Source organism: Chaetodon trifascialis, chromosome 16 (assembly GCF_039877785.1).
Source record: "Chaetodon trifascialis isolate fChaTrf1 chromosome 16, fChaTrf1.hap1, whole genome shotgun sequence".
NCBI classification, from domain to species: Eukaryota; Metazoa; Chordata; class Actinopteri; order Chaetodontiformes; family Chaetodontidae; genus Chaetodon; species Chaetodon trifascialis.
The window spans coordinates 19,482,748-19,510,313 of NC_092071.1; the positions used below are offsets into that span (position 1 = coordinate 19,482,748).

Consider the following 27,566-nt stretch of genomic DNA (forward strand, 5'->3'; position numbering starts at 1 on the left):
CAGGGTTAGTACACATTTTTTAATAACATGGCACAATTTACATAACACAAGTTTAAATGAGGAGCATGCTGAAGATTCAGTCGCTTCATTTTTTTCTCATTTTTGTACATGATCTAGAAAGACTTCATTTTTTTCCCTGTACATGGTAAACAGCAAAAAAAGTTTCTCATTTAACAATCTTTTTGCAATACGCATCGACTAACCACTATGGCTCCGGTGGACATTTTTATGTTGGATTAAAAAACACTGCACGACATGATATCACAGAGTTTGAAGCGCACAACTAAACCTTCAGTGGACTACTAAAATAGATCTCTGCTCATTAGAAACAAACGGTCCATAGTTTAGACTTGCTTTTTTGTCTTTTGATTTTGTAGGTACAACAACTTAGGAAAGCACTTTAATACACTGTTTGACCAACAGAACCTACTTCCAAAACATGTACTTTACACTCCTTCAATAGGGCAGATGTGCTGTCATGGTGTTTAACGTGCTGCATTCTCCCCAGAACAAGACTGGTGGCAACTGAGTGAAGGAAGAATGAGAGGAAACAAAAGAAGAATCGTCTTAACATTTGTGCTGCTGGCATTTTATATTAAAAATTCTTTGAAATGCAATAATTCCATTGGTTGTTTGTAGGATTGTCACCACAATTTATCATATTTGAGAAAATTATTCTCACAACACTTTTTTTGTTTAATCCAGATTTCTACCTGCACCACCCTGTGTGCATCAGTTAAAGCTTGTCTGTTTGCATGGACCCAATGTGTGTCAAGTCTAAGTTGTGGAGAGAATACAGCTTTTTGTCCTTGATTGGTACACAGTCAATAGTGGTGAGAAGGCCAGCTTTCAGAAAGGGAGCCCAGACGTTTGTTGCATAGTTGAATATGGGGTCTCTGGTACAATGCTAATCAGCTGCGTCAACCGAAAAAACCAAAGGAACTGCAAAAAGCACATTCTGAATCACTGCTGTAATACTCCTCTATTTACATGTGTTCAAAGTAAAGCTTTCAAAACACCCTTTTGCATATTTGTACCATGATTTTTAATCCATACAGAGCGAGCACAGCGACTGTACACATTACAGTATCTACACACTTTGCTGTCTGTCAGTGCTAAAGTACCTGTACATTCCAAAATGTTCATTCTTACTCCACGTCACTTCGCTATACAAGAGAAAGAATGACCACAAAAAGCTGGAGCAAACTGGAAAAAAAGAAATCTCTGAAAAACCTATTTTTTGTTCCATGATTATTGTCTCTTTTGTAGTTTTATAGAAAAACAATTCGTTGTGTGGGCATGTCTCTGCCCGCATAAGTTATTCACAGCTATGTTACAGTCTTGCTTTGCCCAAAGCTAAGTGCTTGGTGTGAGTTCAGTGTTAGTGAGGCACAGGGCAGCAGGGGCACAGAGTCTGCTGAGGCTCAGCTCACCGTGCCTCAATGTCTTTGTGAGGCGGTCTGTCTCTGATATCTGTGGCCAGGGGAGTAGTCCGTCTGGGTGAGCCGGGCCGGGCACCCAGGGAGGGGATGAGTGGGGGCGGGGCACTCAGAGAGGCGGTGGGTGGCGTTTTGTTCAGGATACCGTTCTGATGGGCTGCGGCGGCGGCAGCCGCTGCCGCTGCCGCAGCTGTGGGACTGACCCTGGAGTAGTGCATGCCTGGGAGTCCAGGGGCCATGAGACCCGGAGCAGGGTGGGGGAGGTGTCCATCAAGGGCTGGATGGTGCATTGTGTGGTGGAGGCGCCCGTGCTCATAGTCCTCTCTGAGCATGTTGAGGCGGTCGCGCTCCTCCATCTGGGCACGCTCCTGCTCCCTCCTGTGCTCCAGGGCCAGAGAGTGAGCGTGTTCACGATTAAAGTCATGAGGCTCGCGGTCCCTGTAGGAGCGCTCGGCCTCGTAGAGGCGAGGCGCTGTCAGCCGATGCAGAGGGTCGTTCCTCAGAAGCAGGTCCCTGGTCAAAGGGTCCCGTCTGTGAATGTCCAGGCCCCTGTAGGGGTCCCTCATTGGGTCCCAGTGGAAGGCGGGGTAGGGGAACCTGTCAGCTCCTGGGATGGGGCTGATACCCATAAAGGGCGCCACCACTCGAGTTCTCTCCAGACTGCTGATGGTATTGATGGGGTGGACGCCAGCCATGCCCATGGGCATAGGCATCGAGGAGGGAGGATGAAGGTTTGGTGTGGTAGGTGCCTGTGTTGGGTGCTCACTTGCCCTTTCTGTGACTCCATCCTGCTCCTCCTTCCGCTCCTCCTTCACTTTCACCTCACTGTTCTTCTTCTGGTGCTCGTACGGCAGCTCTACCTTCTTCTCCAGGACGTCCCTGCTCAGGCCACTGTTGGCACGTTCGAGGCTGGTCTGGCGGATGTAGGGCGATGCCGTCCCTCTGTTGGACACTTTGTCCTCTGACACTCGGCCGTCGTGGATGACGGGTGTGTCCTTGTCACTGTGCTGGTTGTCTTTGAGCTTATGGTCATCTGTGCCATTGTCTTTCCAGGAGTCCGAGTGCTCCCTCTCCCTGTCTTTGGTTTTGTTCTCCTTGTCCCTCTGAGGATCCCCAGAGGCAGGGGGCAGGTGGTTCCTGTGGTGCTCAGGAGGCCGGCTGTGGCTAAGGAGGCTGATGGGGTTGACAGGGACTGGTGATGGATGGCTTGAAAGACGCTTTTCTACAGAGTCCCTAGAAGAAAAAAAAAGTCCCTGCATCAGTACCAGTAACTCAGCTCTTGTCAAACAGATTAACTGTGAGGATCTTTCAGTTTTTATTCCACACTGGAACAATAAGCTGAAACACACAGTATCCAAAATATTTACTGCATTATATCAGAACAAAGAAAAACAATAATAATAATTACAAATCTGATATATAACCAAACTGTCAGTCTGTTTACTGTTGTTGCACTTGTTGAGTTAACAGGAGTCACTTATGGACACTCACCTGTCCTTGTCATCTTTACTGACCAACGAGTCCCGTTTGTCAGAGTCTCGGTCCCTCTCATGCGAGCTGGCTGAGGTGCTCCTCTCAGAGTCTCCAGGTTTCAGCCAGGGTGGTGGTGTGGGGAAGGAAGGCGGCGTACGGTGCAAGCGGTTCCACGGCTCCTGGTGGCCACTGTTACTGCTGCTGTTGAAGTGCTGCTGTGCGTTGGGGCCATCTTTATGGCCAAACACGGAGTTGGCCGCTGTTAGGGATTCAACACGTGGAAAAACACAGTGGGACACAAGTTAAATGCTTATCTTGACAATTTGCACTGGTGTATATTTGACTTTCTGCTAATGTTCTAATGCAGCATCCATAGCATCATTAATGAAGTTGAAACTCACTTAGTGCTGGATTTCCAAGTCCACCGAAGGCCGACGAACTGAGGGATCCCAGTCCTCCAAATGATGGAGGCCTACTGAAGGGTTCTGTAGAGAGACGCAATATGTTACCATGCATGCATTCACATCTTCATTTTCCTATTTCAGATGGAGACTGTGGAGAAGTGAACTGCAGGGTCCTCTTACCTAAGTGGGACGCTGGGGTGAGGAAGTTTCCAGGATGGTGGGGCGGGTGACCAAAAGGACCAGCTGATGGGTGTGTGGGACCTGAGGACGGAGAGACAGAAGGTATCACAGAAACGTCCTTGAACTGCTGACTGCAATGCCGCTAAGAAGGCATTAAACACAAAACAATGTGTTGTGAGATGTGAGATGTCTCACAGATGTGAGAAATTGAACAAAATATATTTGTCATCAACGGAACAAACTTCCTCCAGATGAGGACCACAAGTTGTGATTGAAAGCTGCACAAAACCTATTAAGTTGACCTTGAGTTAAATGTTTTTGTCCAAGTAGGCGTTGGTTTTGCTGTCTTGGCTTGCCCACAGCTGAACTTGGTGACAACATAAGCAGGCAACAGTTGACTGCGAACAGCAGGAACTGACAGACTGCAGCTGTATGTCAGAGGGTACTGTTGTTAACCATCAATCAATCTTTCAACCCAGAGATGTGACACACACTCACCTGCAGCGGAGAAGAGCGTGGCGGGCCGTGCCAAGTCGTTGGGGTGATGGATGGCGCCGAAGAGGCTGGGGCCCGGAGGTCGACTCAGGAACTCAGGCTTGAGGCCAAAGTCTAGCTTGTGAGGGTCGACCTGCATCTGCTGCTAGAAGGCGTCAGACCGACAGAGAGAAACACATGTAAAACCCCCTTACACAAGGTATATGAATCAGGTTTTAGATTCTTTGTAGGTTAATAATAGAGGCATTTTTATTTTAAGTAAACTACAGTAAGTGAGAAACTGATGGCCACTTTTTGAGGTGTTCCAGGAATCAAACCTGGGACCTTTCAGGGATGGCCTCTATTCAGCACGTACAGCTGGTATAGAATGCTGAAGCCAGACATGAAAAAGGGAACATATCACGCCCGTACCAGCATCCACTGGCTCCCTGTTCAGTATTAAAGGACTGTGTGTTTAAAGCCCCATGTGGTCTCGCCCTGAGCTATATTACAGAACTTCTATCCGCATACAGTGCAGCTAGGCCCCTCAGATCTTCAGATCAAGGACTGTTAACCATCCCATGATCTCGCTGAAAACTTCTTGGAGACCGGGCCTGTAGCTGCACCAAGACTCTGGAATCGTCTCCCTGAAAATTTCAGAGCAGCAGAGTCTCTGACTCCCTTTAAAGGTCTCTTAAGACCCACTTTTACCCCCTCCCCGTTAGTGATTTGCACTCCACATTGATATGCATGAATGTCTGTTTGTGTCCACTATGTGTTATGTTTTCATTGTAAGTATTCATATTCTGTGATAATCTATTTGATGTGATAATCTTGTTCTCAATTACATTTGCTGTAAAGCACTTCAGCACAAACCCGGGGTATTTTTTAAGTGCTCTATAAATGTTTGACCTTGACCTTATCTACTTGAACAGTCTTTTGTGCAGTGACTTGTAGTCAGAGCAATAGTAGAATTATGTTCACAATCACCAAAATATCAAATGAGTATTAGCCTCTGCATTTGAAATATTATTTTGACCTCAGAGAAGTAATAATAATGCTTTTGACAGGAGAGAAACTAGAGCTGTGTCCCAAAACCATACTATACTCGTATAGTCGTATAGCACGTTTTGAGCCTGTGGTGTGTTACGCAGGAAAAGTGACATAAAGTTTGCTCAAAACAGTCAGAACACAAAACTATTTAACAGAAAATTTGGTTTGTTCTTTGTATAGTCACATTGCAAAAATATTGCATCATTTCTTGTGTGATAACTGCTAAAAACAGTGTATTGTAAAGATTAGTATTAGCGTGGAGCTGGGACACAGTTAACTTTATCCTGTGTTAATTAACACAAATGAGACAGAGAGGAGTCAGATGAGTCCTCACCTTTACTTTCTGTTGGTGGTGGTATATCTGCCAGGCGATATGGACATGCATGGCACACCACTTCCCTGGTTTCTGCAGATACAAGACAAAAACACGAGCTTAGTCTTTAAAAAGAAGGACAGTAAGGTGATTACTGTTACCAATTTAAATATTAAAAAGTTGATGTGTGTGTGAAGTGTGTCAAATATTTACATCTATAACTTTTTTACTGAAAACTCTCTCTCTCTCTCTCTCTCTCTCTCTCTCTCTATATATATATATATAAAACAAATGTAAATGCATTACATCAGCCAAATTCTGCTGAACCACATTCAATGGTTATCATTTTGAACCATCACACGATCAACTCTGCAATCATACAACCATGTCGAATAACATCAACACAGCATACCCTCATCTCATTTGTTTACAGTGAAGTCATCTGAAAATGACATACTGATAATTTAAATATAGTACGTGTGGCACCTTTAATGACATATTGCTTTAAGATATGGTCTATAGTGGTGATTCGGCATGTGACAGAGGCAGAGTAATAATAGCTGACATCTGAATGCTCTTGTTTGAGCAAAGTCTGACAACTGCATTTTTGCATGCAGAGGGTGCACTGTTCTCCAAATTGAGCTTTGTTGTCGTATAAACTAGTACTCAGCCCCCAAGTGCAGCACTCATTTAATTAAAGATACTATCTACTGCATTAGCAAAACCCTTTATGACATCATGGCTGGTGTGTGTGTGTGGGGGAGAGGGGGACGTGTCAGGATGCAGGGAGTGAGCACTCACCCTGAGAATGGGCCGAAATGGATCTGTTAGCTACAGGAGGGAGAGGGAGGGGAAAGGTTGTTATTTTGCTGTCAATCAAATCACCTCTAATTACTCTGTGTGTGGCATTCATTATGACGCAAATTAAAATGTTAAAATTTCCCTTTAAAATTAAGCATTTCAGGGGTAATTAAGACATGAATGTTAAACAGTGTGTGACCCTCTCCATATAAACAAATATGGCACTTGAGAAGAGGACAGGAACACACATGCAGACGGTCATCTCCAAACTCACTGCATATGAAATCTTTACAATGGCATAATTTGGTGCTGAAAACCTCCTGACTCAAAGGCTTATATAACACTTACAGAGGGTCTAAAGGTTACCTCTAACGCCTCTAGTGTTGGTTGTTTGTGTGTGCGCTCTTACCCTGGGGTCCTTCTGTAAGAATGTGTGTGGGACGGCTCCAGGTCTTGTGGACACATCGAGTGGATTAGAGGTCTAGAGAGCACCAGACACACATCAAAACCAGATTCTCTGTAAATAAATCCTGTTTTCAGCTTGTCTGTGTGTGTGAGAACGTGGGTGTGCGGTGTCTTACCTTGGGCTGAAAGGCGCCCTGCAGCGAGCCGAAGGGCCCCGTCGGGGGGATGACGGGAGGAAGGCCAGACATGGCCGGTGGGTAGGAGTGGAAGAGCTGAGGAGGAAAAGAGGTAGAGTAGGTGTTAGGATGATTCGGTCTGTCAATGAAATACAGGACAGCAGCTTGGTAAGGCAGTGGAGATGGAAAAATGGGTCATAGTGGCGGATGAATCTCTACATTCAGTCTTTTTTTCCATGTTCTAAGACTGCTTAGATGGGGAATTGCCTACATGTTTCACAAACTGTGAGTTTCTATAACATTTTCCTGCTCATCCCCACTGGACTTAAATAAGGGAAAACACTCCCTTTGATATGAAAACTAGAATGTTGTAATACAAGCAAAACACATGTAAACCAAACAAGTGCTCAAGGCTTCCATAGAATTATCCTGTGGAGAAACGTATGTAATCAGCTGCTCAGTATAATTGTTGTTGTCACTCATATTAGCCTTATTGGAGCAGAGAATGTTTTTCATGTTTCTGAACTTGCAACTTATGTTGCTTTAATCATGGATGGTGCAACAGATTTATTTAAACGAGGATGAGTTATTTGAAGCGCTTCAGGACATGCTGTGAGGTTTAAATGCAACTTGTGTTTCCCTGTGCATCATGTTTTATAGAGAGGAAATGGCTTCGGGGTATTTGCTGCTGCCATAATAACAACAAGGAAATAGGAAGAATCAGAAATGAAGCACTGAAAAACAAACTAGCAACATGCTGCAACATCTATTTGACCCAGGGTTGGTCTAATACAAAAAGATAATTTTTCTGATATTAACATCTTCCTCGCAGCTCAGAGGAATAGTTTGAAGAACAAATTACACTTGTGCAGGCACACACAGCAGGCGTCTGGAAGCTTCAGCAAAAATGGTAGTAGAGATGGGTCCAATGTTTAAAATAAGTCCCCTTTAGTGAAAAAGAATCATGAGCAAGCCCCTGCTGTTAGCAGGCAAATGCAGAAGAGCAGCAAGCAAGACAAAGATATATTAATATATTATCCTCTTGCAATAACGCGGTCTCTTCAGGAATGCAGCCGCTGTCTCTTTCTGTATTAATTTCTATGCACAACAATTTCACCGTTACATGCATGCACAATAAATCTTGTGCTCTGAGATTTCAGAATCCAGCACTGTTTCACTAATTATAACATTTGCTGGGGCTGAAGGGTGAAATGGTGCAGCAAGGATGCTCACAGTATCCATTATGAAGTGGATGAGCGATCGCATGAAATCTACCTCTCACACACACACAGACAGACACACACACACACACACACACAGAGCTAGAACACCCACTCGCATGGGCATGGATGGCATAATGGGCAAGCGACAAACTGCTCTGCACACAGATAGTACGCAGTCCAGAAACTCACACTGTGTCTGTAGAAGGGGTCAACTTTAGTTGGATATTTCTCAAACTGTAGGAGAAACGAAACAGAGCTAAGTACAAAGATGTAGAGAAAACACAACAACCTACACATGTATACTGTCACAGGGTTGAGATTGGCCTCTTTCGGGGTCATTTCAGGCCAACACAAAATGCATCACAAACTGTATTTCAGGACTAACAACATGCTTACAGATTGAGATCGTGATCTAAAATGTCAACTAAGATTCAAAGTTCAACCACTTCCCAAACCAGACTGTTTTCATCCTCCCCTTCTCATGATCGTCTGAAGACCTTGTAAACTAGCGTGGGTTCTGCGTCTCATTTGGTCTCCTTTTAGTGGTGCGGCGCAGGCTCAGGGCGAACATTTCCCTAGTCAAGACTAAACACTGCAGCCATAAAGAGGCTTTTTATGGCCTCATTAGCTGTCAGAGGCCTCGCCATGCTGCCTTTGAGGTATCATCAGAGCCAAGTGAACTCTCTATGGGCCAGGCAGTTATGAATGTGTGTGTGTGTGTGTGTGTGTGTGTGTGTTTGTGTGAGTTTTAGGTCCAGCCACCCATTGCCTGTGGTCTCCCCAACAAACAGCGGGGCTCTTAACACAAGGCATTTGCCAGTAATGAAAACCCCCAAATGGGACCAAATGATGTCATTAAATTCAGAATGAATTAAGTGTATTATGTTCTGAAAGCTGGCTCTGAAGTTAACATGCTTTAGGCAAGTTATTGCCAATTTAGAAAATAACGGCGACTCAAGTCTGGAGTCCTCGAGTATGCCAGGGAAAACACTAGAAAGGCTTTCTGGGAGAATAAAGGCATCATTGTGGCGTGGATGGACACACATGGTCATCGTTGAAAGGCCGCCACAGAAACCCACAGGTCCCTACAGCGCACTGCTCTCACACATATCCAACTGTGAAAATCCTCACTCTCACAACCACAAGGTGAAAACGCTTTCTGTGCCATGCCCGCCCACTCTTCTACACATGTAAAAGTCATTATCAGAAGACATAAAAACATTTTAGCTATGGTGAATCCCCCCACCCCCCACCCACTCACCCACCCACCCATTGACACCCTCCACCCTCTCCATCCCAACACAGTTGCGCTCTACTTATCCTCACATTTCTGGCAGGGGTACGCACCATGGTCGGTGCTGGGGTGGGCATGATGGCGTGGGGGAAGGGTGTGAAGGTGTGCTGGTGGGTGTGCTGGTGGGTGTGTTGATGCTGATGCTGGTGCTGATGCTGGTGCTGGTGGAACTCGGTGCGCAGGTAGGGTGGAGGGCCCAATGAGGCACCGCGGTCGGCGCTCTGGGAGGCCAGGAAACGGGTGTTGAGCTCCTGGCGCAGAAGGTCTTGCTCTGGAGGAGCAAGAGAGAAGGCAGGATTAGGACTGGGTCTGTTAATGAGGGGAAGATAACCGTCAAGGCATCTCAAGCTTTTTCTTTCACAACAGATCCTGAACATACAAATTCAGTATTCTTCATTTTGCTGGGTCCTTCTGGAATCCCCTCAAAGACCCCTTTGGGGCCCTGCAGTCCAATGTGAGAGCTATGTATGTCATTAAAAAGGAAGTCATGTCAAAGTTGTGTGATTATCGGCAAGTCGTTTTAAATTTAAGCGAAGCTGGAGATGATTAGAGCTGTCTGACTGCTGGAACAGTCAAATGCTGTGATTTGATACACTGCAGCCCCTTTGAGACAACAACATCTGTTGTTCTAATAACCTCTGTGCAGCCCGTGGAGAAAGAACGGATTTCAAGAAATCATTGGCTTTTCTTCTAAATCCAACAAAACCTGCCTTCAGAGATTACATCTCCTCCAGAGTAACCTTATCCTTCCTATTCCAGAGTGACTCACTACAATATTTTCTGCATTCACTTCAAGCTTTATTGGGCTGGGAGTGGGGGTGGAATTTTCTCTTCATAAAAATTTCATTAGTATCTTTTGAACAAAATCCAGCTTGCTCCGTTCCATATTGACCAAATTGATTTCTTGCACACGAGCACCATTCCAGGTGAAAATGGAAGTTCTGGGAACGTTGCTAAAGGCGAGCCCCCCTCCTCTTCCCACACTGACCCTGACATTTAGCTCAACAGCACTGCGCGGAAATGTGCACAGGGTCTGTAATAGCTTTTGCAATGTGGCCTGACTTGCTGGTGGATATTACTGGTGTGTAGAGAGTCGATCAATCAGAGCGTGACAGACAGAGTGTGAACTTGAACTGTCCACACGGCTATAAACACACAAAACCTCAGGCATGTGGTACATGTGGATTATTCTTGGACTCTTGGACTTGTTTGTTTCTGCAAATAATTACCAAGGTAACATTCTGTCTGTTTCTGCATATCAAATGCTTCCAAATCAGTTTCTGCTCTGCAATGATGCCTTTTGTACTTCTCATATGTTTCGACTTGTTTTAGCAACCTCACAGAAAACAACTGGCTAAAAGGAGAGTCTGCGTTTTGTTCTATCGGCTGAATGTGCAGTCCTCTGCCACACCAGCTGGAGGTGATGTGGGGATGTTTGCAAGCAACTCTGATGTTTACCTGAGTAGGCACTCCCAGCAGCAGGATGTCCGGGTACTGGCAGGGTGCTAGACGTAAGTGGTGGTGGTGGAGGCAAGGCCGCTGGAGGAGCGAACATATTGGGGTGATGTGGGTGTGGCGAGGACTGCAAGGCAGGGGGAAAGCTATGGGGAGTGTTCTGGTTAGCAGCCAAGGGCAGAGGAAAGGTGGAGGCTGCTGCTGCGGCCGCCGCAGGAGCAGGCGGGTGGTGGGGGAGGTGCAAGGAGGTAGCAGGGGGCCCGTGGGGCTTGGCGCCTGGGGTGCTGCTCCTGCTGCTGCTGTAAAGAGAGAGTGGAAAAACAGAGAAAGACAGAGAAAGGAGCCAGGTTAAGCCAGGCGTGATCAGTCAAAATTAACACTTGTTCCTCCACATCCCCTCATCTCCATCTGCTCCGACGTTCAATTCCCAGCACAGTGTTTTCACACCTCAACTGTCCTCCATTTACAAACGCCTCCCTGCCTCTCTTGTGCTTCACAGAATCCAGGGCAAACATGATCCGCGAAAACATCACATTCACAACACCCTCGGATGCAAATAAACCACCGCTGGCAAGCATAACAGAATGAGCATCTGTCTTTGAACAGCTTCTGTTAAGGCACTTCCTCCAGAGCCAGGTAGTGAACATGTGCATCGGAAATGGGATGAGAGGGAGAGAGGGTGTGTATGCATGTGTAAGCAAACAGTCTTTTGTAGTGTGTGTGGGTTTTCCCTGGGGGCAGTCACAGAGCCTGCGTCTCCACAGCTCCACACACTAAGCCTAAAAGCTCATTTGCAGCGCTCGCTCTTCGCTGTGGGCCCCGGCCGCGATTATTCATAGTAGGTGCCAGGCCCTGTTGGCGCACTGGCAGGCTGGCAGGGCTGGCACAGAGAGAGGGAGGCGAAGCCAAGTCCTGAGAGCCTGCAAGGCAGAGCTGTTGTTGGGACTGAGTGGGTTCTGAAGGAGCTATCCTGGAGTCTTAAATTAATGGAGAGCTTCATAGGCCTTAGTGCTTCTCAACAGATATAGGACACAACAGACAAAGCTAAGCCCTGTGCCAGGTCTGCTGTCATTTTTAATAATATGAAAAATTGTGTGTTCAAACACACCATGATCACACTAAAGTAGAAATCCACTGAGGGTTCTTGATAAGTTGAGAAAATTAACAGTCCAGTAAGTATTTCATTTTTTGAGGACGAATATCACAACTTTGAGCCCATTTTCTTCAAGTTCTCATGCACAAATAAAAAAAAAATACATAAAAAGTATGGTACTGTTTCAAAGTTGCACTACACTTTGGCACATACAGCCAGTACAACTGATGAGGGCTAGAATCTATATAGTCCCACTGACAATGTCGGTGGCTAATGAATCAGAGACACTCAGGGCGTAGTGTGGCCCTTTCATTCTGTACTTAATGCTCAGTGCTGCTGTTTGGCTCAGGGACTTAAAGCTCTCCCTGATAACAATTTACATAATGATCATTCATCATGTGTACTTTCAGCTCAAGAGATATTTTACATTTTCAAGTGTGGGTGAATGTAGAGGTTTTCTCTGTACTTCACTGCATGCAATTTTCTGCATCAGAGCACATGAGGACATAAGAGACTGTAACTGATCTGTCCGAGTGAGGGTGTTTGTTACCAGCCTTACCTGTGACCGTTGAGGTTGAGACCGTTATAGGCAGAAAGGGGCCGTGGGTGGCAGCGTGATGGGGGCCGGTGGGGCCCTGCCTGACTGGGGTGCTGTTGGTGAGGGTGATGGGTGGGAAGAGCAGGTGATGGTGGGTGTGGGTGAAGGCTGGGCGTCGGTGGAGGACGGGGGTGGGACAGCAGATCAGGCTGGTGCTGGGGCCGGGGAGGGGGGAGTGGCGAGGGCTCTTGGCCCTGGGCGAGAGGCAGGGCTGCGGGCGTCTGAGGCCTGGCGAGAGCCTCTGAGCGTGGGGGCAGGTGTGTGGAGGCCGGAGCCTGGGTGGGGCCGTTTGGCTGTGTCCGACGAGGGGAGAGGGGCTGAGGGATGGACGGCTGGGGCTGCGGCTGGGGCAAGGGGAGGGGGAGGGCTTGGGGGGTTAGTGGCTGACTGGGGGTACTGGGTGCAGGGGGTTGGGGGTCCCTGCAGCTCTCCTGGCTCCTCTCCTGACTGCGCTCTAGGCCTGACACCTTGAGGAGGCCTGGGCCATGAGGCTCCTGGCTGCCATTGGTGGAGAGCACATCGATGCCAAAATCTGGAACTGTGAAAAACAGAAAGAGAGAATTGGTGTGAAAAAACTGCTTCTCCAATAGCAATGCCTACTTTCCAAGCTGGTGGTCCATTTGAGAAAAAAAAAAAAAAAAAAAAAAGTTAGAAACAAAAAACCAAGAACCTGCTGAAAGTCAAAACACAAAGCTTATGCACATGTGAAAGCAATAGGCCTTATGAAAGCTCTAGTCTTTCTGCCATCTCTTCTGCCATGCGTAGTGTGTGCACTCTGAGCTGCCAGACAGCCCCATAAACACACACACGTTTTCCTTCTCCTCCTTCTCCTCCTTCTCATGCAGACACGCCCTGCTGGGGTTTGCAGCTGTGCCAGCACAACCACCGATTCCTGAGCCCTTTCACACAGCCTCTAACACGGTCCCTGGGGACAAACTACACAGTTGAAATGTGTTTTGCTTCTCCAGGCTAAATCAGTTTGTATCATGCACAAAACAACATTGCCTTCATTTCAAGGTTATTTTTTATTTTTTGCCTGGATGACAAATGAACTGGAGCTGAATATGCAAATAGTATACAGCTGGGGTGGGGATTGTCTGGCCTCTGCAGGCCGCAACACCATTTGATCTAGCCCCTGAGGCAATATATGTAAGTGTGTGTACACATACATATATATAAAATAGACAAATGATTATTTTGTTTTTTGTTGAAGTAAAAGGCAAACCAGTGTGCCTAATTTGGTTTTTGGGGGACACGTTCGCAGTGATGAAAAATCATTACATGCTAAACTGGATGAGCTGCAAGGACAAGTGTGCTTGGATGAAGGTAACGTTGTTTGGTGGAGCGGCTTTCACAAGACCACATTCTGACAGAGACAGTGTTATGCAGTCAAGTTTGATGGTGAGCAAGCTAACAGCTAAGAGGCTGAAACCTCATTCAGAGGGAGAATTTGTGGAGTGCCTTGTTGCTGCTGTCGACATGCTAACACCAGACAAAGTAAAACTGTCAGTTTATCTGGAATAATTCTCAGAGATGAAGGGAAACCTGTTGTGGTGATAGCAAGTGTCTGTGTGATCTGACCTTCATGGTGAACGTGAGCCTAACCTAAAGCTCCAGCAGCTTCTCAGCTCTCTGCTTTCAAATGTGAAATCATCTGAAGTGAAATTAAAGCTGTGGTAAGTGCAACTGGAAAGAGGGAACACTGTGCATTTTCCTACTCTGTAACTTTGACATCTGAATATGGTGCTGAGTGTGAAAACTCCTTCGGGTATTTGGCGAGAGGTTTCAGGACATGAAAAGTAAACAAAACCATCTGAACATATTTGCTGCACCGTTTAACATGGAACCAGCTGATGTTCCTGACAACTTTAAACATGAAGTCATTGAGGTGCAAAGCAACAACGAGCTCAGAGCTACAGCAAGTAACAGCCTCCCTCTGCTTGACTTCTGTAAAATGTTCGTATGTCCTGTATGAACTTTCCCATTCTGAGGAGACACGCACTGAAGTTTACATCTCTGTTTTGGTACACTTGCCACTGTGAGCAGCTCAAGACTGACTGACCTAAACCTGGAAAACCAGCTGCCAGGAACATCATCATCATCAGGTTAGTTAGGTTAGTGTGATAAATGTGTTCAATGGTTAAGTACGGCCCTCGAAGGATGTTCCAAAAACTGAAATGGCCCTTGATAGGGTAAAGGTTCCCTGGCCCTTGTATACAGGTTTGCATGTACATTTGCATAGATGCACACACTTCATAAGTGTTAAGTTGCCAATGCCTTTCTTCTCTTTCACTTCTCCAGATACAAACTGCACAGTTACTCTTTAGTAATATTCATTTTTAGAAACACTGGTGTTTGTTCTTGACCATATGCAAACTAGTCATATTAAAGGACACTGCAGGATAACAACGCTGCACTCGTTAATTCATTTTTGCATATAGCATGAAGGGCGGGCACGCATTTCGCTTCTGACAAGGTGAGAATTAATTTTGTGGACTTTTAGTAATTGCTAAAAACGAGCAATTACCTGCCATTAGAAGCCCTGGTTGAACTCCATTATGTCCAAAGTGTTAATTAAGCTGTAGAATGAATAATAACTACTGCACAATGTTGAAGTCACACGGAACAATAGCGAATGAGCTCAGTCCAGGGTATTTCTCTGCAGGGACCTCCTCCTACAGAACAGTGCTCCCACATCAGCAGTCAGCTTGACTGCTCCAGAGGCAGAGAGGCTCATGGGGGATGACAGTGCATACATAAACTGTAATTAACTCTCCCTGGGCCCGAGGGGGGGCAGGAGTGAGGGCTCCTCCTCCCCCTTGGGGAAGGCAGCTAAATCCTTCACCTGCCAAAGAGGTGTAGATGGGACACAGTTCCCCTGGGCAGAGCTGCAGCCTGTCACAGCGGGCTTCCATCTCCCTGACACAGTACTCCCTCTGGACCAACTCCACTGGGAGCAGGCTGAGCTAACAGGGCTCTACAACAGCCTTTGTCCATTAGCATTAAAATGCTAAGTGAGGTATTCGCAACCCCAGGTGCATGTGATATTATAGTTAAGGGTCAGGGGAGGTAATTCTTGATGCAAAATCACAATCAATATCTACAATAACAGCTATTGACTCCGTGTGGGAGAGCTTACTGGGACACCTGCCAGCCCGTCAGAGACAAAAGGCACACTATGCTGGGCTTAACTGCTATTGTGATAGTCTCTCTAAGTTGTCTTTGGGCTATCACAAGAAGAAAAGTCCTCTAATAATGCAGAGAGGTGATAGTTTTCAAAGCTAACTAACCCTTACAGAGAAACTATTTCTGTTCTTTAGTAGCCTGTGCACAAAACACATCCCCGTTCAACACTGACGTGCATCAATGAACAAGAGAGCCCCGCAGCCCTCAAATCCATCTCCCTCATCCATGTCAATCTTCTCCACTTACAAATGCTATTACCGGTCAAGAGAGACTGCTGCTGGCAAACAACTTCACCGCAGCAGCCGGGGAGAGGAGAAATTCCCAATTCTCAAGCCTCCCGCTGCACCTGTCAGTCCCTGAGGTCCACGGCTTGTTTTGAGAATGTGCTAACATGTTAAAAAGAAGGTGTCTATTCTGGTCATAATGAAGACTCAAGGGCCAGGCGGTGCAGGGAAGAAGAAAAGAGGAGTACACACCAGCTTCCCTCCCGCGAGGATTCATTTGTCAGTCTTTTTCATCCCTGGAAACAAATAAGCGCAATTCCCCCTTGAGTTACTCAAAACATGGAGTGCTGCTGTTTCTCAATGTTTCAGTAGTATTTGAGTTTCTAACTAGTACGTGTTGCTTGGTGGAGCATTAGAGTGGAGAATGAGGCCTTTGGGTGTGTGTGTGGGTTAGTCGGGGAGGCAAAAGCTAGAGGCCGGATTAAAGAGGTGAAGAGGGTACAGGAGGGCTTTGTGTGGGTCAGATGGGTGTGTGTCTGTGTAGGAAAGCCATTCATTAAGGCTGGATGTCAGGGGACCCAGCGAGGGGCTTAGGGGGATAACTCATTATCCCAGGGTGAGCCATCTCCTACTCACAGTGCATTAGTTGCACACACCAACACTCTTGATTTGTATCTCTCTTCATGGTTACAGCTACGCTGCAGCATGTAATCATTAGACAGGCTACAACTCTGATCTGGCTCGACTGAATATAACGTAAAACATGAAAATCTAACACAGCACTACAAATGTGGATGAAAAACCTCCAGCCTTTAAACATTTTGCTCATAAACTGCTATTCAAAATGAGATAACAGACAAGCTAATTGGTATGCAGGCCTGTTTTCAGGCTGTTTTTCATCTCACCTTTGTTGTTACTGTCCTGCAGTGGACCATAGCTCATTAGCATCATGCAGCTGTATTTACATTTTTTAATGTGCTGCTTATATCACATATAGCCTGCAGGGTTAATAGACCTGTGTATTGGTTGGCTAATGGTCCTTCATCAGCAAGGTGTTTGGACTGGTGCAGCCATGTGCGAGACAAACAGCTCAAATCTTTGAACCAATCTTTGCACAGTGCTATGAGCCACAGAGGGAGTGACAGGAGGCCTGGCAAAGTGAGACGCAGGGCATTATTAAGTTTAATGTGGTGTCAGGTCATTACTGCAGTACATAAGGGGATTAATTTAGCATATTATATTTCAATGTCATCCCTGGATACATGCTGGCCCATATAAATGATTAACAAACAAGCTCCAACAACATCATCTTTTTAAAGTGCAACTGACAAGCCAGCACCTGCCCTCCTGAAAAATACATTAGCAGCCAACTCAGGCCAAAACCACTTTGCTAATCTTTCTCTCGCTCTATCATGTGAGTGTGGGTGGATATGACAGCCTACACCTTGGCCTGAAGACATCCTGACAAATTGATGGCTGTTGAGACCTCTGCGACATCCCAAGCCTTCTCTCCTTGCCGTCACCCCGTCCGTCCCATCCTCCTCAAAATAGTGCCTCGATGCATTCTAAACCTTCACACTCATTTATGGGGTTTCATCCAGACAGGGGTCACTGAGCTCCAATCACACAAAACCAACAACTAACACATAGCAGGAGCCACGAGACTGACAGCTGAGCCACAGCCGCTGTGTGTACATCTGAGTTGTGAGGTGAGATGCAGAGAGCTGAGCCTGACGCACTGACGCCAGTGCCTCTGTGGCGAGGCCGCTTTCAGGTCAGCTCGCACTCAAGCTACCACAATGCAGCAAGAATGAAAGTACCTTGTGATCACTGATGATTCTGTAAGATCTTTATCTGCAAAGAATCTTGTAACCACAGTTGTCAGATAATGTGGTGAGCGACTGTGCTTAAGTACTAGAATAAATGCACTTTCTTGTAGTGGCAGTGTTTCAGCCCCGTCATGAAATACACTGAATTATACATACATAATTAAAAATACAAAAATACATGAAGTGTAACTAATGAATATTACATGACGATAAAGGAACTGTCACTGGGCAACAACACATAAATACTTACTGTAGCTTATTACAGTTTGTCAATATCTGTGCTTGTTTCCCTCGTGATGATTTCCAATTTAAGGCCATTGCCTTCTGGTCTTGTATGTACCAACACATCAGTGCCTGTAACCCGAGTCTTACTGAAGTGAAGGTGCAACGGCAACAAAGGTAATAACAGATAATGCCCAGAATAATAGCTATCTCTGTTCACAATGAGCAGACAACCATAAAGAGAGTGCTGGTCGGAGTTACGGTTCTGGAGGCTGCGACAGCTGTACGACTGTTGAGAGCATCTAGGAAACAGGTGCTAACGGGGGGGAGGGAGGGCAGCCTGCTCTGCATTATGGACTGTGGGGCACCAGATGATGCCAGGGCAGGTAACCCCTGGGTGCTGACTACGGGTCTGTGCTGTACCAGTGTCATGCTGCTACACAAGATGTTACTACTGTCATCTGGTGGGGAGGCAGACAGTCACATGGGCAAGCAAAAGACTGCTGATGATTTTTACAGAACTGGGGTTTGTTCTTGTAACCAGAGTTTACAGCCATGCCAGTGGCTTGTGAGGCTGTATTTGTGCACAGTGGTGCTTTGTACTGAATGCTTATGTCAGCAAACTAACATATTGATTTTTAGCGGGTGTGTGTTTCCCATGTTCACCATCTTATGGTGAGTATGTTAGTGTGCTAGTAACAGTTATTAATCAGCACTGAACAGAAACTGCAGCTGATGCTGATATTATTTCTGTAGGTACATAGTCACCAACAAAAACAGGGGATGAATAAAAGAATGACCTGATGATGGCGCTAGATGAAAAGTTAAGGGATCACCAAAGTTTGTTCAGTTCATCCTGTGGGAATATGAACATCTGGACGAAATTTCATGACAATCCACCCAATAGCTGTTGGGACATTTCACTCGAAACCAAAAAACTATGCAATAATCGTGAGATATTTCAGGCTCGACCAAAGTGGTGGACAGACTGACCAACATTGCCATCAATGGCGCCATGCCGTTACAGTGTAGCTACAAAACACAAGAATATACGTCCATACATTCTCTAACGACACATGGACTGTGGAGGTTATAAAGGAATTGGCTGCACCATGGCAGCTTATAGCTTGCTGTGCATGGCGATGGAAAATGTAGACTCACGGCCAAACAGATCACAGGGCTCTTTCAGAGGCAACAGTCTTACCACGCTCCAGCCGAGACAATGCACTTGCTGTACCACGATGACAGTGGATCATAAACAGATTAATGTGGTATAGAGAGAGCCTTTATAACACTGCGCGGGCTTGAGAGGCTAAACTCGCTGCAGGTACAATGGTGGCGTTGTTGGGAGGAGGCCATGTTTGTCTGCCCTTCACTGTGTCCTCTTTTCTCCGCACACATCATCATCCTGCTTCTCCTCAGAAACAGAAAAATAAACAAAGGGAGGCAGTCTGTTTGCTCAAGTTGAATCAATTGAAATGCACACTGTGCTGAACGAGGATTCGCAGCCCTCATTGAAATTTCCATCTTGCGTTGGTATGTCTCAGTAAACATTAATTACAATCAGGATCTCCCTCTGTGCTTGGCTGGGCTTTCAGAAGCTGGCTGAATAAAATATCCCTCCAAAATATTCAAAGTCCCCAGATATGAGAATGTTTCAAGAGACAATTTTGACTCAGGCCATAATCTGGAAACCATTTTGTCCCTGGTAAAAAAAAAGAAGGGAAAAACACCGCAAATGCGCTCCTCTTCTAGCTCCATATTTTGTTTGACAACAAAATTAGAGTTGTAATTGAGCAGCAAGTGTTGAGAGTGGTCTGACCCCACGAGTGGTTTAGACAGCATATGCTCCCCAAAGAGCTCCTTGGTGAGGGACTGGGCGCTGTTTATTTGTTCTTAATGAAGCCTGGAGTCGCATTAATGGCAGACATCTTTAACAGATCTCCCTCCCACACAGAGGAGAACAATAAACAGCTGGCTGCTAGTTTCTGTCAGAGCTCGCTCTCACTCCTGTCCTCACTTGCACAAGCTCTTTCTCTCCGTGTTTTTGTCTTTACAGCAACTTGCCAGTTTATTAGGAACAGCTACACATTATAATGCAGTCCAATACAATAACCCTTCAGTAAATAATGCCTGTGTGAAACGTCCTATGTCCACGCACTCAGGAGAGTCTGTCTTCCTGCAGCACTTCTTCTCTGGGAGCTCAGTGGTATACACTGGAGTTCACATTAGTGGATGACATCTGAGCTCAGCTCCCACGTCTGTGGGATTGGAAGGTGTCTTGAGATCCCTGATGTTCTAATACTCCTCTCTGGTGCCAAAGTGGAGACAGTCCATGTCGCTGAAGTCTGCACATTAACCAAGGGATTCAGTTCCCCATCTGCAGAGACAGCACTCCACAACGCACCTCTACAGAGGCTTTATGTGAGGAGCAGTTCTGACTTTTGAGGAGGAAGCGGTTCATTCCTATTCTGGCTGTCACTCTGAAAGATAGAGGCCAACCAACTGTTTACAAATGTAATGTTGTTGAGTAGAAGAGCTAGGGCGCGCACTTTGGCCTGGTGATATTGGTTTACAGAGAAGCTGAAACCCTGTGTCAGTAAACTTGGCTGGGGAAGCTCTCTCCCTGATCTCATAGCCAAAGCCTCCCGAGAATCTCCAGTCTATTAGCTCCTTATCCCTACCTTCTTCAGCTCTGAAGACTTTAACAGCATTAGCTGCTCTAAGAGCAGTAACACCACACTCTCTGATACCCCCTGGTGTCTCCAGAGAGTTGGAGCACCATACAGCAATGAGTTCACAGCTCACAGGCAGGCGTGTTGGACATGCTCCGGATGGGAGCCCAGGCCACTGGGGCTTGACAATGATGGACGCTCCCCTGCTGGCCTTCCAGACTCTCCGTCATGTCAGCAGCTCTCTAAAGCCAGAGCCGAGAGGAGTGTTAGGTTACACAGCCCGGACATCCCGCCGTGTGGAGGGTCTTGGACTGGAGCTGTTTTATTAGTGCTAGACTCCCAGGGGTGGCAAGCCAAACAGAAATAAAGGTTGGGGGGGGGGCGCTAGGTGAGCAGGCCAACTATTCTGGCTGCGAGAGCGTGACATGTGTAGTCTTCCAGTGAGAATACCACAGTATGCTGATATCCCCTCTCAGTAACACAAACCGCTGCTTTAACAAGCAGTGATTGAGCAAAAGGCCAAAAGCAGGCAGGAGGCGGGGGAGAGTTGTTAAGCCGCCCTTTTAACATCTATATTTCATGCCTGTCTCATTTGGTTTATGAATTTTGTATTACAAGTTGTGAAGTCAAAGCAAGTGTGTATGTAAATATAAATAGTGTGTGTGTGTGTGTGTGTGTGTGTGTGTGTGTGTGTGTGTGTGTGTGTGTGTGTGTGTGTGTGTGTGTGTGTGTATGCAGTGATGTCATGGTGTGTGCGGTTAACCAAGACATAAACCCCTGACTCCTCTTTTAAGATAGACTGTCTGTGACTGTGATCCTCTGTGAAATGGTAGCAATCTGGGGTAATTGGGCTTAGTAAGCCACTGAATGTTCTGAGCTCTTCTGACAGATGCAAGGCCATAGAGGAGCGGCTGCCAGACCACAGAGAACAAGCACTTACACATGTTTATAGTAGGACAGAGTGCAAGAGAGAAACGGAGGAGGAAGAGGGAAATAAAAGAGTGACAGAAAAGTGCAGAAAAGGAGATAAACTTGCTCTGTCCTGCCTCCTACCTTCACGAGTATCCATCCGTGCTCCATGCATACTCTGTCTGGTAGGGCCAACGCGCACCGACTCCTCTCTCTCGAGTCATAATGAAGCCATTTACTAACAAAGAGCTGCAGCAGCAACACTCTTCCACCCACAGTAGCTCTGATTACAGCTGCTCCTCTAATGGCTCTTAACTGATTCTGCGCCTTGCTCTCGCTGCTCACTTCTCACCCCACCAGCATGTGGAAAATTTGCTGCCTTAGACAGCTCCTGAGTCCTAAATGTTTGAACACCTTCCCACAACACCGCCCCCCGTATACACCATCACCTTCTTCTTTATGTGCACATGAGGATGTATTAGTGGGATCAGTGGCTGCAGAGTGTCCCATTTCCCACTCCCCTCTGGAGAACAAATCTTTATATATCCCTGAGGGTGTGAGGTCAGGCTAGAGGGAGCGTAACGGGAGAAGAGCTGGGTCAGGGACTCGATGACGGGCATGCTGGCACAGGTGACCACCAGAAGGGGTGGGTGGAAAGCCGGCCAAGGGGCCAGATTTCTCTTGCCAGGGGCCTGTGCAGGGCAGCCCTCAGGGGGACACTCGTTGCCCGCGGCTGACTGATCCTCTGCAGGTTTGGCTGTCAAGCCGAGGCTCACTGAGGCTTTGAAATAACAGCAGCGTGTAATGAGGATCCATCCAGTCCACAGCAATTGGTCAGTGCACATTGTCACAGTGGTGTAAAACTACACCAGGAGACAAGGCAGCTGTGGAGCGAGCCAGACCATTTGACCTCAAACATGTCACATGTACATAAGCCATCTGAGGGGGCTTCTCACATGGACTGATATCTTTACGGGTGAGGAGTGAGAAACGGTAGGTGGCCATTATTCAGTGTGTAAATGTTGTTCTCTTGAGAGACACACAGAGTGTCCGGCCTGCTGAAAGGCCCACAGCGTCTTATATGTCTGCTGGCATCTCACTTCCTCATCCAACCACGAAACTTCTGCCCCCTTTGCCAGTTCACCCTCACAGTCATGAGCACATTTTACCAATGCCACATAGTGCCACTGTCAGTCTAGACAATGTGTTCAAGATTAGAGCAAAAATGGCGCCTGTGTCATCGAGAGCATGGCTGCTTGCATAGTGTGACAGGGTATGTGCACCATCAGTGATTGAGTGAAGAGTCCACATCATTTCAAACATATTTGACCATAATGCATTGTTTGTATCCTTTAACATCTAACAAACATGTGGAATACATTTCAAACATTTCTTTCCTCGTGAAATATATATTTGCAAAGCTGAAATGGATTTTAATTTGTTCATTGTTTACATTCCTTACCGGCTTGCAAGCCTTCTTCTTCCTGCCTTTGTGGGTGCACTGCTACAATTCTTAGCTTGTTACTGCCACTTTATGCAAATCAATGGAATAGTTATGATACTTCTACTTACTTATTCTACTTAATTTAATTCTATTTGCTGCTGGCTCTCAGTGCAGTGAGTGGACCTTTTGTCTGACTTTTGCTGCTTGTTAACACTGCACCCAAAACAGCAGCACAAAGCTGTTCTGTCTGTTTTTCATGAACTTAAATCCCTCGTCCTCTCATCACTCTGTGCACAGACATTTACAGCTGAAAGGCAGTGCAGACCACAAGTCCAAAGCACAAACTGTTATTCACGCCCATTTGAAAATAAAAATGCAGTATGCACTTTTGCCACTGCAAAGCTCAGCTCCTATGACTTTCATTTCTGCTTGAGGCTGGAGAATAAAACTGTGTCTAATTTCTTCCGTGTGGCATTGCACCAATGTGACCAGCTAATCTGGGCCTACAGAAATACAAGCAAAATTAGGTGAGGGGTTTAATGCTTTGACTTGGAGTTGGTATGTGATGGGAATTCTATCTGATGCTGACTCACGCTCCTAGTGCATGAATGTCAATTAAATTAATGTATCAAATTACTAACCCCGAGCAAAAACAAGGCCGAAAACAACTAGAATCTCACAAAACTGAAAATGCAGGCTGTGCGTCAGCACCTCAAGCATTTCACAACACACTGACTGACATTGCAACATGTGTTTCTTGTCAGTCACTGTGGCAGCTAAGAGGAACAATAGACAATCGCCTGTTGAACCAACAGACTTCAAACACGGACATGCTTAAATCTCAATTACAGTCACATGCTCATAAAAAACCCACACCAGCCCATAAACACCTTCTACTTTCTCTTTTTCTAGCTCACATTCACATGCATTTGTACGTCTATCCTTGTGAGGACACTCATTGCTAAGATGCATTCCCTGCCCTTTGAAGGTCTATCTGGCCAAAATGTCTTTAATTTCCAAAAATGTCCTCACTACCAAGGTCTAAAACTCAAACTGGTTCTCACAAAGATAGCTGTACAATCATGCACACACACACAGTCAGGACAAGCTCTACCAGTCAACAGGTCCAATGCCACCCTGGTTGAGGTGCATGTACTGCAGCTCTATGTCCCATGCCTGGATCTGCCCAGTGTTGGCCTGTCCTCCATGAAGCCCTATCAGCCTGTCAGCTAAGCCCAGTGGACTGTACCAAAGCAACCCATGGTGGGGGTGGGGGGTGCCTGTTAATTGTTCAGCTGGCTCCTCTAAGGTGACAGACAGTCTTGGTTCCTTCTTTCCTTCTTTTGAGACTCTCCAATGGCATCAAGGGGTGTTGATCTTCTGCTCATCCACTGTGTCAAGTGTAGGAAAAGCGCTCTTTCTCTCCCCGCTCTCTCTCTTCATCCAGGAAGCAGAGTATGAGAGTAACTGGCTTGCAGCAAGACCGAGAGTGACAGCTCGAGCTGACACACTGACACCACCGTGATTTCACTGGGGAGTGAGGCATGGAGAGCTGGAAAGAGAAATCTGTCCCCAGAGAGTCATCAGTCCGGGCCTCTTTCACTCCCTTTCAAAAGGGGCCAACTGGTTTTACACACATACACACCGCACATACAGGCTGCTTGCAAGGATCGGGTTCGATACAGCCTGCACTGAGTGTTAAAACCATATAAGAAAAACTCATTCCAGAAGGGTAATAGCTTGAATGCATGGATCAAATAACTGAAAATCTGGTGAAGTATCAATTTGCATGTAGCCTTTTTCTCTCCTTAAATCTTCACTGGCATTACAGAAGCAGCCGACGTGTCTACGCGCATGTGTGCGCTAGCGTGTCAAGTGCCGTCTCATTACCCCCTTGCTCAGGTTTCACTGCAGTCAGATTAGCGGGACACTCCAGGGCAGAGACGAAGCTGTTAATGGTAGTCTTTCCTCTCCTCTCCAGTCCACTTTCATCCCTCCTTCCCTCTAGCCTGGAAATGCTGTGTGGTCTGCACATGTGGTGGTAAACCTACTCATCGCTCACAAGACGGGAAGCAGGGAGATGTAACCAGGCCTAAGTTCTCACCCTCTTCCCTCTGCTCACAGCCCTCTTTCTCAGGAAACCTCAGAGCAGCCACATCGACATGCTTTTGAAAATAACACCACAAATTAGCTGAGAGCTGTTGGCAAGCCTCGTGGTGATGAGCTATGGCTGTGGGACTGCAAAACTTGGTGAGGGAGGGTTAGTGTAGGGGAGGCTGGTTGGGATTTGAGCTGTTTATTTGAACTGCACCGTCGTCTAAACAGTCAGCTGCCTCTCTGCTCCCTCGTCAAGCCTCAGAGCTTAAGCGAGGATTGTGGTGTTGGTGGGGAGAGAACAACTTGATATCCCCCTTTGGGCAACGGCTGCCCAGAGCTTGGGTTACTTTAGGGGAACAATGCGGCCTCTGTCCACGGCCTACCACTCAGCGAAGACATGGGCTCAGACAGGCTCGCTAGTGTCAGGCATGGCCAGGGGATTCATACATCACAACACCACACTGCACATTATATGAGAGCAGGGTTTAGGGAAAAAGCTTCCAAACACAGCTTCCCAGCTTTGCCTCTAAATGGCCCAGCAGAGCCCCCGTCTAAGCACGCTAAGAGCTAAACCAGACATGGAGCCCATACCAGTGCAATGGCCCGTTTGCAAGCAATCCCTTTTGGGATTTTGGTTTTTGTACAACAGTGTTTACAGTAAAACCCGACACGTGGAATAAAGAGGGGATGCTGGAACCCCGAAATCAAATAGCCCCCTCCAGCAGCGGCTTAATCTGTAACAGATGGTGACAGTCTGATGGACGTTGATGGGTTTGGGCAGGCTTCTAAGAACAGCAGCCAAAAGCCAGAGATGATGAACCAAAGAATGGTGATAAAATGGAACATTGTGCAGTTTGTTCCACTTTGTTTATATCAAACGCACATGCTTTAAATGTCCTTTCCAGGAGACGTATATAACTTACCACGCACGCACACATCACCCACCACAGCTTAACCATGTCCTCTCTGCCCGTTCTGCTCAAAAGTCTCAGTGTATCTTGAGATCACACCCAGCACCAGGGGGCGATATTGTACTAAAAGGTCTGACATTCTCATCGCAACATCTCCCAGCACTCCCAGTACCTGACCATATGCAGTCAGCAGCCTGTGGAAATATAATGAAAGGATGGTTGAGACAAATGATCGCCAGGCAATGTGTGCGCAGAGCAGAAACACATGCAAGGGATCTGTGGACTGCTGCTAACAAACCTGGATCCTTCTCTGTAGTCCTCTCTAATCCGCCCTGCGGCTCATCAGGGCTTTATTTCTGCCCTGCATATTTATGAGAATCAGAGATGGTGAGAAGGGGAAAAAGATAACCTCTCTTCTTGTGGGAGCAATTAATACTTTGCTTTCATCAATCCTGATCAGAGCCCTCATGCTCATTTTTTGTGTCTCTTAAAGGCTGTTTGCACTTTCACTGCTACAGTGACTTCTACTTCTGACCCTGCTTTGGTGGTGCAGGAGTGGACAGGGACACGAACGGACTCTCTTCACTTAAAAAACAAAACAAAAATACCACCATTAGTAGACAGTGTTGAACCACAAAGTCTTACTATGACTAGAAGCTTCGATATACAGGATTCCAGCAGTGACTGATGAGGATTCGAGATTACAGCGGTGGTCATTTATTTGATGCAGGAAAGAAAAAGCTTGACTGTGGGTTATGTCCTGTTCCATCCAGAAGATGCTTTGACGCTTTTAGGGCGGGTGGCCCTCTGCCATTGTTTTGTCTGATAAACTCTCCATGACCATAGAAACCATAATGGGAGGTTGTATAAACTTTGGGTTGTCATTGACCGTGTTCATCAGGGCTATTTTTTTTTTCCCCAAAGAGAGACCAAATCCTACTTCATGCTGCTCTGAGCAACACCAACACCACTGGGGTGAACCGTTTCACAGTGAACAGTAACATCTTATCCGCTGTGTTAATCCCATCTCTTTTTTACTACATGCGTCTGCAAAGCTGCTATGCTGCATTTCTGGGACGCAGCCCTCAAGTTATTCACCAGATCCCAAATCCGTTTGCTAGAATGACATCATGAGACGGCAGCGGTTACTTAAAAACACTGAGATTTGGAGAGGCAGTGAGATGGAAATGACTGGGGGGAGAAGACCTTGAGAAGACTGTCAGACACACATGGTGGATCAAGATAGACGGCTGGATCATCCCAGACCAGCACTCCCGCTGATATGCATGCACACATGTGCTCACACTCTCATATGCACATACACCTCTAAGCCACCATGAGGCCTCATTAAGGCGGTCTGCTCTCTCTCCCTCTTTGGCAATGTCACCTCTGCCGCAGGGACCAAAGACTGACACAGGCATAATTGGCCTGAACACACCAAGAGTGTGCTGGGAATGGCTGGGTCTTGATAAGTGGTGTGTGTGTGTGTGTGTGTGTGTGCGTGTGTGTATATGGTGCTTTGACCCCGTTAATGCTGCACAGTTGGCAGGAGAGTGGCTGATGTCACATTGGATCAGTGGATGTTGGCGATGGTGATGGGGGTAGGACCATTCCTGGGAAGAGAAGACTGGTGCTTTCACCACCTCCACCCAGCCATCCACTTCCTGCTATTGTGTAGCATCTCCATC

At 46.5% G+C, this 27,566-nt stretch overlaps 1 protein-coding gene across 8 annotated transcripts in view; it reads right to left on the reverse strand.

Annotated features, from left to right (window-relative positions):
* The window catches only part of auts2a (activator of transcription and developmental regulator AUTS2 a), a 298,426-nt gene continuing 270,860 nt past the window's right edge, over nt 1–27,566 (reverse strand). For 4 of the 8 annotated variants that reach the window (XM_070982780.1, XM_070982774.1, XM_070982775.1 and 1 more), the window contains 13 exons: nt 12,343–12,919; nt 10,694–10,989; nt 9,268–9,506; nt 8,131–8,175; nt 6,719–6,814; nt 6,547–6,618; nt 6,138–6,167; nt 5,358–5,429; nt 3,995–4,136; nt 3,497–3,577; nt 3,314–3,397; nt 2,931–3,183; nt 1–2,672 (listed from right to left, as the gene is read on the reverse strand). In XM_070982780.1, the coding sequence (XP_070838881.1) occupies nt 1,430–2,672; nt 2,931–3,183; nt 3,314–3,397; nt 3,497–3,577; nt 3,995–4,136; nt 5,358–5,429; nt 6,138–6,167; nt 6,547–6,618; nt 6,719–6,814; nt 8,131–8,175; nt 9,268–9,506; nt 10,694–10,989; nt 12,343–12,919 (3,230 nt within the window). In that variant the 3' untranslated portion in view covers nt 1–1,429. The remainder of the gene's footprint in view (nt 2,673–2,930; nt 3,184–3,313; nt 3,398–3,496; nt 3,578–3,994; nt 4,137–5,357; nt 5,430–6,137; nt 6,168–6,546; nt 6,619–6,718; nt 6,815–8,130; nt 8,176–9,267; nt 9,507–10,693; nt 10,990–12,342; nt 12,920–27,566) is intronic. The other 4 variants (XM_070982779.1, XM_070982778.1, XM_070982776.1 and 1 more) reach the window with 4 other exon arrangements.